Genomic DNA, 9,485 nt, shown 5'->3' on the forward strand with positions numbered 1-9,485 from the left:
TTATTTCCTGGATCTCTCAGCACAAGTCGAGAGCTCTCACCCTTCGAGTAGCTCAGTGTCTCTGATTTGGCACGTGGGCCAATGATGACGGGGGCACACGTCTTAGGGATGATGGTGGTCATGGTCCGGGTCAGGACTCTTCCCCTTCTGGGCGCCAGTGAAGAAGGTGCTGAAGGCTTCTGTTTCCTGTCTGTACCTCTGCTCTCTGGTTGCTGCTGTAGATTGTGAGGTTGCCTGCTGTTCATCTTACACTCTGAGTCTTTGAGAGCCTGGTCAGTGTAGGCCTGCATTTCTGCACGCACCTGAGAAATCTGCACTCGAAACTCATCTCTTAAGGCCTTTTTACTTGCCTCAAGCTTTTTGTCGAAAATTGCACACAATTCTTCTTGCTTTAGATCCATCTCATCTTTGCTCTCATCAGCTGCTTCTTCCTTACCCTCACTGCTCACATCTTTGCCCTCAGGTTTCCCATTCACCTGTGCAGTCTCCATTTCTCTGACTCTTTGCATCAGGTCCAGTATGCTGTTCTTTGGGGCCTTCATGCCCACCTGTGATCTGATCTGGGTACGTACCTGTTGGAAAACGGACTGCATCTTTGCTTGCTTCTCCTTTTCTGCAGTCTCCGAACTTTCCTCATCCTGATTGACAGAAGACATCTGCCGTTCTGCTGCAGTGGCCTCCTCCTGCCGCTGCTGCTGCTGCTGCTGCTGCTGCTGCTGCTGGTCTTCACCGTTCACCAGTATTTGTGGATTTGATTCAGATGATAGTGAACTCATTTCTACTTCTTGTCTCGACAGCTCTGTTGCTGTGCTGAACTGAGCTACTACAATGATGTGAAGACTGCTGGCATGGGAAGGACCTAATTGACTGTGTCCTTAGAGGGGCAGAATAACAGGGGATTCAGGCCTGCAGTCTGGTGTAATGCAGCACGATGTATGAGATAATATTTAAGAACAATGTAGTGAGACAGCAGCAATGCAAGTTGAACCAATTAAATATAAAATCTATCAACATCCAGTCTTTTGAAGCAGATGAGACCGTTCATAGTCTAGTCCGTTAATAGCACTTTAGCATTAATGTAAGCGCACTCATGTCCATCTACAACAAACAACCACACTGTTAAATAATCTTATTATTATTTAATCCCATATGTTGTGTTCCTCTGTGTGCAAGTGTGTAGTTGGCTGATCCCATGACAACAGTGAACCTCCTGGTGGCAAGGATGAAAAACAAAGATCCTCAGGGACGGTGGCAGTTGGAGCGCTGAGGGACGGGACTCGAGTTCTCATTAGTGAGGCGTTACTGGAAGGAAGAGCTGCAACTAACAACGCTGCATCACTTTAATAAGGCTGATCATCAACATGTATTCTATGCAGGACTGTTTGAGTATTGAATAATTGATGAGGAGTGCCTGAATGACTCTGAATCAAGGACTTTATAGTAGATAACGACGAGTTACTAGAGAACAGACTGGGAGATTTTATATTAATGAGTCAACGGGTAATGATTAGTAAATAAATACCTGTGAATCAACTCACTTATTGGTTTCTTCAGAAGTGGTCAGCCACTGAGGAGCACAAAGCTAGAAACAACTCATTAATTATTAATGACTTCATCCCTCATTACTTCATGTTTTTTTCCAGCTTCTCTATGAGTTTAAATGTATTTTCAGAGTTATTTTGATAGATTCTGAGACTTTTGTAAATGTGTAAATGCACTTTCACTCATTAGGTTAGCAAGAGCCTTTTCACACAGCTCCATGTTCAGTCAAGATTTAGCAAAAGGACCCAAATGCAGGACACGGGGCATAAAGACAAGAAGTAAAACAACATGACACATGGGGAGAGTGAAACATACCACATAAACAAAAATTATACAAAAACGAGCCTACACTATTTTTTTAAAATCACACTTGCACAATTGTCTTTGCGTCTGTGCATCAGGGATGCTTCCTGGCTCTGTGTCAATTATAGGGGGCGGTTAATGTACAATAGAGGCGGCCCTGGTTTGTGTGTATCTCAGATAACAGGTTGTTCTGAAGGACCATAAAGTTAAAGTGGTGAATGATCCGTCCTTGTAGAAATCTCAACTCAACTGTCTGTTTTAGGGGTCACAAGTCAGTCAGTTTGTTTGCTTACATGATGAATCAGTGTATTTAATGTTTCAAACCTGTTTTGATGTAGTAAATCTTTGACTTGTAGCTGAGTCTACTGGTGGCTCCACTTAGTGATGGAATCCTTTTATTGCAGGATTCCTTTTCAGGCAGAGAGCGTTTTATTGTCTGGTGTTGTTGCCTTTAAGAGCAGTTTAATGCCATCAGTCTGCTCTTCACACTGACTTTTAAAGTAAATATCCACATAGCTTTTCATATTTTCCTTTACTCTCTTAAGTCATAAAGAATCAAGGAAACAAACAACTGCTTTAAGCTTTCTTTGCTCCCAACATCTGTAACCCTACCCAACAGGAAAACACATTTTTACTTAGCAATGAGGCACTGTGGCACTTAGTTTTATTATTGTGTCCCTTTACTCATTTTTATCTTATAGGGCATGTGCCGTGTTTTACAACTCTTTATTTCTGTTCTGTCATGTATTAATGTTTCTCTGGTGTACCACTGTACTGTCCTGTCAATATCCTGTAAATATTGTTTTTAAGTTGATTGCAGCTGCAAAATTTCCTATTGGGGACAATAAAGTATATCTTACTTTGTCTAATCCAAGTATAATAAACTGATATAGTTCTGTACATTTATTCAAATACTCCAGAGTGCACAAATGAAACCCTGACAGCTTAACCAGCTGAAACCCATTAATTCAACCTGTAATGTCCTAAAAACCCAGTTTTGGTACGATGCACCAACTTTTTTATGTTATTTTATTTTTATTATATATTATTTTATATATATGAACAGTGTTACACAATAGCTTTAAATCGCCGGATGAATCTTCAAATCTTTAACTGGAATAATCACAATTCCTGGAAAACTGTTTGTGGAGGGGGATTGATGGGATGGAGGCATTTCAAGGCACACGAGGGTTCACTCAGCTCAGCCCCAGAGAGCCAATAAGAGTCCAGCGTGAGTGAGCCTCCTCTCGCCACTAAACACTAACACATGGACGACTTTTTCTCGAAAAACGCAGCTGTAATCCTAAACCTGTGTGGACAAACATCTTTTTTCTTTATGCCTTTGTAGAGAAACGTTTGGAATTATTCAACACCAAATCTGATAATGTAGGATGCATTATGAAGCAGGAAGGCAATGAAAAATAACTAAAAGTCATTCACATTATTTTATATTTGCAAAATAAAATTCATCCCAAGTCTTTGAGGTCGTTCTTGTAGGTCTAATGTCAGTATCATAATCAGCCGCATCAGTGAATTTAGTGATGATGAGGTTGAATCAGACCTGTGATATGTGGTTGTTTTCCAAAGTAATCATTGTATAACAGCAAAACCACACCAAGCATCATTCCTCCTCCTCCTCCTCCTCCTCCTCCTCCTCCTCCTCCTCCTCCTCCTCCTCCTCCTCCTCACTGGTGGGTGTAGATCTAGAAAACCTCCATCTCTGCTTTTATATTCAGAAGTTCATTGGAGATTTCATTCTGACAGTCAGGTCAGGTCACCGGGAGCAAGATGGTGAGTTACCTTTCACTGTTGATTGATTTTAGAAGGCTTCTTCTGTTAGAGACCTTGTGTTTACACGTAAATAACTTTTGTAAATGATGTGCTTTTGTGTTGCAGACAACATACACAGATAAAGGCGAAAAGGTAGGTAACATTATCACATGTGTTGTGCTGACCAGAGGTTATTAAGAAGGCTACACTGCAAAAAGTCTTGTTATATTCTTAAATTGATCTTGTGTTTTATGCCTAAATTATGCCTTAAAATTGATTAATGTTCTGGTAAAAAAAACATCATCAGAGTAATAAACTTGTCTTGAGCAACAGCATTATCATACTGCACTAGTTTTAAGTAATAAGTAATCCAAGTACTGATTTTTTCCTGTTCTTTGGCCTAAAATTGAGGATGCAAAACATTTAATTTAGAATTATTTGTTAATATTCAGTGTATTTCACTCATTACTGTTATGTAGCAAGTCTGATCTCAAGAAATTTGAGCTTTTTTACGACTTATGAATGTGTGTTTCAAATAATTACGATAAAAATCTTCAGAATAAATCTTATTAAATCCTTATTTGCTCTCGTCTTCAGCACGAGCAGGGCAGGTTCCTCTGCTTTGATCACTTGACATTCTGGGTTGGAAATGCAAAACAGGTAAGTTAACTGATAACTGCTCCACTTTTTTGGGACACATTTTTTTGTTCTGACCAACTTTTCTCACAGATGGATGGTAGACGAAACACACAGCGAGGCTATTGGCTCTCCAGAGGGGTGGAGGGGACACAGCATGTTAAACCCCAGATCACATATTTATTTTCACACTGCACAAACTGAGTCAGGCCTCACCAGTCACCAGGAGAGGGCGCTATCAGAACATTTAAGGCAAACCTGTGGAAGTCATGCTCAATTTCACTCCACTGTAACATGTAATAGGAGACTTTTCAGTGACTAAAATATTTGTCTTCAACAGGCTGCATCATATTACTGTAACAAGCTGGGATTTGAGCCTTTGGCCTATCAGGGTTTGGAGACAGGCAACCGAGATGTCGTGTCCCATGCAGTCAGACAAGGAAAGGTGAGCCTGGAAGTACAGCATACATGAAACAGTGAGAAAATCAGTGGCTAATAAGAGATAAAAGATAAAAAAATGAATTAGTGCAATAAAACAAAACTGACAAACTCTGTTCTTTGTGTAAATATACTTGATATAAATAGTTTAATCACATGAGTGTTTCTTAATGTGGATTGTAACACTAGCGTTCAATAATTAACTTCATTGGGCTCAAATGGTCACTTTGTAGAGTAAATCAAATGTAATTAATTGTTTTCACTTTGTATTTCACAGATCATTTATGTGTTCTCATCCGCCCTCAACCCTGGAAACAAAGGTACAGCACCGATCAGTAGCTGGCTTCTCAATGTAGTCAAAGTGAAACACCTTTTGTGGTTTTCAATATTTTTTTATTTTAATTGTTTTGAAATATTCAAGCTCTACTTGGATTTTTTAAATAACTTGACTGGCATTCACAAGGTAAACCAATTTCCATGAATATAAAACACATTAGTTTAAATTCTTCACATATTTTGAGGTACTTGTATTTACTTGAGTATTTACATTTGCCGTTACTTTCTACTTCTACTCCACTACACTTTGTAGGCAAAAAAGGTACTTTTTACTCTTCTACATTTATTTGATAACTGAAGTTTCAGTATTAGATACTTTGCCCTATGTACATGTAAATATATGTATTTTTTACTTTACTTGTATTTTTGATGCTTAATTAACTTTAGTATCAGATATTTGAAGATTATAACTCAAGTATGACTTTTGGGTACTTTTTACATTCTTATGTACGTGTAATGATTTTATCACTATTTTGTTGAGCCTTCTGTTATTCATAAAATGAATAACTCTCTGGAGGTGTACAGTAAGTTGATTTTTGAGTCTCAGCCAGCTTGGGTCGAATGCAAACCCAAAACATGAGTATTTGACAATCTTTGTATGAGACTCAACAATCAACTGTCTTTCTCCAGGACGTTACATTTGTTGCTTTAGACTAGTCTGCTGGCAGAACCCTGAGCTCAGTAATTATATCCTCATTAACAAGAATATATTAAAATCATAATGTTATTCACTTAAAAAATAAGGATACTATACTTAATAATTATGACAGAATGGTTGACTCTGTGTGGCTAAATAAAAAGCTTCTCCTCCTTTCTCAGAGATGGGAGATCATTTAGTCAAACATGGTGATGGAGTGAAGGACATCGCATTTACTGTGCAGGACTGTGACTTCCTTGTGCAGGTAAATACTACAGCTTTTAATTTAAAGGTGCATTTTCAGCTCATTTGAACACAACAGGTTTGAGTTTACATTTAACTGCTGAAACTATTTTCAATCATGTAAAGCACTTATCGTATATCCTCCTTCAGAAAGCCAGAGAGCGAGGTGCAGTTATTGTAAAGGAGCCCCACACCCTGGAGGACAAGTTTGGTAAAGTCAGGTTGGCTGTGCTTCAAACAGTAAGAGACTTACATTGAGCATTTTAATCACTATTTTGATTTTGCACATTATGAAATAAGTTGAAAATGTCCTCAAAAGAAAAAAAGACACATTTGTGGACATGCTTTTGTTTTGCTGCAGTATGGTGACACCACACACACGTTTGTGGAGAGGTCAGGATACAGCGGGTTGTTCCTGCCAGGCTTCCAACCCCCTCTGTTCAAGGACCCTTTATTAGCCAAACTGTGAGTTAATATAAGTTGATATAATGTTTATAAGGTGATAAAGTCAGAATGACAGTATAGGTTCTGTATTTTCACATGTTTTTGCTTCTATTTGTCCATGCAGACCAAGTGGAAAACTGAACTTCATTGATCATGTTGTGGGAAACCAACCGGATGATGAGATGGTTCCAGTGGTGGATTGGTAATGGACTCAACTTCTTCTTTGTAGCACATGTAAAAGCAACATACCTGCTGTCCATGCCTCTGTGCCATGATGTGACCTACAAGTCAAAGGGGTGGATGAGAGGAGGAGTTAAAGGGTGTCTGATTCTTGTATAACTCTGCTTTTCTGGCACAAGTTGAGAATCATCATGACTTTACATTTTCTTAAGTGGGACTCCAGAAGTTCTCCACATCTGGAGTTGGTTTTCTCCCCATCATATAAGCATGTAAAGGCGGGGGAAAGGCAGCTCTGTAAATGAGCGAGCTCATTGGTTGATCCAGGAAAGAGGGGTGTAACACAGGGTGGAGGTTTTAAGCTGTGAGGGACCTCATGGAGCCGGTGTCGTAACTCAAAAATCCCTCATTCATGTTTAACAGGCTGCAATTCTCCAATTGAGATCATGAGACAAGAGAAACATCAGTTCTGGGCTTGTTAATTATTAAAATATAACTTTTTCTGGGTATGCACCAGTTAAAATCACAAACACTAAATATTTAGGAGGGTTTAAAGGGACAGTTCACCCAAACATCAAAACTACATAATTTCCCTCTTACCTGTAGTGCTGTTTATCCATCTAGATTGTTTTGGTGTGAGTTGCTGAGTTTTGGAGATATTAACTGTAGAGATGTCTGCAGTCCCTCAAATACAATAAGGAAGAAAAACATTGTTTTTTTTATTGGAGTGTTCAACCCATCATATGTCTTGTGGATCTCTGGTTCATGACCATACAGGTATCAAAGAAACCTTCTCTTTCACCGCTTCTGGTCAGTGGACGACAAGCAGCTTCAGACAGAGTTCAGCGCCCTGCGCTCCATCGTTGTGGCAAACTACGAGGAGACAGTGAAGATGCCCATCAACGAGCCTGCCATGGGCAAGAGAAAGTCTCAGATCCAGGCATGTTTTGATTTTATATTATTATATTAATTGTACAATACTGGTTCAATGACAGTCATCATTTACCAACATTTTCCCTTACAGGAGTATGTGGAATACTATGGGGGTCCAGGAGTGCAGCATATAGCCATGAATACATCGGACATCATCACCGCAGTAAGTAAAGGGCTCCTGACCCCCAATCCTGGTCCAGTATTCAGCAAACACAATGTGTGTGATGTCGACACTGAGAATGGACTTTACAGTGACGTAGGAGACAGCTTGTCTCCTGCAGTTAAACTTGTGGAGTGAAAAATATTTGCATATTCATATTTTCTGGAATTTTTGATGAGGGAAAAGAAAAAAGTACCTTTTTAGGGATTTTAAATTGGTTAAAGTTTATCTTTTTTGTCCCTACAAAAAAACATGTCAGACACATATTAGATACATTTATATGTATTATATGTATGCCTTAATACATGTCTTCTACACATCTGTTTTTTATTTTATTTATTCTGTATTTTAAATACATAGGCTAAAGTACGCATCTTAGTCATTTCTGTGGAAAAAATGATGTAATTGTTATTTTTAAAGTTGTAATTTAGGATATTACCTTCTTAATAAATCTCACAGGATAAGGCCACGTTAAAGACCTGATGACAAGCTTTTTGCGCAGAGCCTTCACTCTACTTAACATGCTTGTCCTGCATTAGAAAAGTATGACGTTAAAACAACCAAAGAGCAAATAGAAAAATGGCCAAGCTTAAACAAAGTTTGTAAAAAAAAGAAGCCTATGAAGTATGTTTGACTGTAAAAAATGATAATAACATGCTATACAGGCAGAACTGTATAGAAAAAGTTCCCAAAATATATATGATAAACATTGATTCACAGGAAATAATCTGCTCAAAATTCATCCAAATCGCATTGAATAAAAAATATCTATAAAATAATGCTCTGATGAATCCTTTATTTGTAGATTCGTAACCTGAAGGAGCGTGGGATGGAGTTTATGTCTGTGCCAGACACCTACTACTACCAGCTGAGGGAGAATTTGAAACACTCAAAGGTCAAAATCTCAGAGGACCTGGATGTCTTGCAGGTCAGAACTAAGATCAGGTTTGAACTAATTTGGAGGACTGATGTGGTATGAACCTCCCGTTTGGGCAAAGGAATTATTATATACATATATATATATAAATCCATATGTAGTAACAACTTTGGAAGAGCATCATTTCCATTAAGCTTCACAACAACCGAATAGAGAAAATCATTACTATAGACAAATGTTATATTGTGATCTTACTCCAGGAGCTGAGGATCTTGGTGGACCATGACGACAATGGCTATTTACTTCAGATCTTCACCAAGCCAGTTCAGGATCGCCCCACTGTGTTCTTGGAGGTCATTCAGAGACATAACCACCAGGTGAGGGCGCCACTCACAACTTTTACAGCACATTATTCTGTGTCTCAATATGACAACATCTGTGGAAATAGGATTTTGTTTGCTGTCAAAGCAGTTACTTAAATACACGTTTTTTTCCACAGGGCTTTGGTGCAGGGAACTTCAAGTCTCTTTTTGAAGCCATTGAGGCAGACCAGCATGCAAGAGGGAATCTGACTATCCTGACACCAAATGGAGTGTCAAAGGACATGTGATCCCAGTGTGGGAATTGCTTAATAGCTCTGGAAAACTTAATAACAATATACTTTAAAGAGACGCTGTCTGCTTAGGATCATGTGCTACATCAATGCTCTGATATTGTGAGATGCAAATAAAAATTCACAAACCATGTTTATTAAAGCTTCTTTAACTTGCATGTTTTATTACAATGTACATTTATTTTATACATATGTGTTGAAAAGCACTTCATTAAGGTCAAGGGGTTTGTATCAAGAAGAGTACATGCTCACTTAAAGGTAAATTCTTGTATTTTTAAACCTGGAACCTATGTTTTCACTTCATTCAAACTCGACAGAAAAACTGAAAAAACTCACCAGAACATCTCTTTCTGTAGAATTTGTTTCAATAATGTTA

The 9,485-nt window shown here is 38.5% G+C and overlaps 1 protein-coding gene across 1 annotated transcript; it reads left to right on the top strand.

Moving 5' to 3' along the window:
- The first annotated feature begins 3,009 nt into the window (after positions 1-3,009).
- On the top strand, positions 3,010-9,106 carry hpdb (4-hydroxyphenylpyruvate dioxygenase b). Its single transcript, XM_073465457.1, has 15 exons — positions 3,010-3,076; positions 3,614-3,636; positions 3,742-3,768; positions 4,213-4,275; positions 4,592-4,696; positions 4,967-5,009; positions 5,845-5,927; positions 6,056-6,145; positions 6,267-6,370; positions 6,474-6,551; positions 7,304-7,466; positions 7,551-7,622; positions 8,425-8,547; positions 8,757-8,873; positions 8,996-9,106. The coding sequence occupies exons 1-15, from the start codon at positions 3,010-3,012 to the stop codon at positions 9,104-9,106; spliced, it is 1,269 nt and encodes a 422-aa protein (XP_073321558.1).
- The last annotated feature ends 379 nt before the right edge of the window (positions 9,107-9,485 follow it).

Source organism: Pagrus major, chromosome 5 (assembly GCF_040436345.1).
Source record: "Pagrus major chromosome 5, Pma_NU_1.0".
NCBI classification, from domain to species: Eukaryota; Metazoa; Chordata; class Actinopteri; order Spariformes; family Sparidae; genus Pagrus; species Pagrus major.

Bases quoted from the DNA above. Each gene is read 5' to 3' on its own strand.
- hpdb (XM_073465457.1), top strand. From the start codon at position 3,010: ATGGAGGCATTTCAAGGCACACGAGGGTTCACTCAGCTCAGCCCCAGA. The intron at 5,010-5,844 runs GTACAGCACCGA...CTCCTTTCTCAG, and splicing joins CCTCAACCCTGGAAACAAAG to AGATGGGAGATCATTTAGTC. The intron at 8,874-8,995 runs GTGAGGGCGCCA...TTTTTTCCACAG, and splicing joins TTCAGAGACATAACCACCAG to GGCTTTGGTGCAGGGAACTT.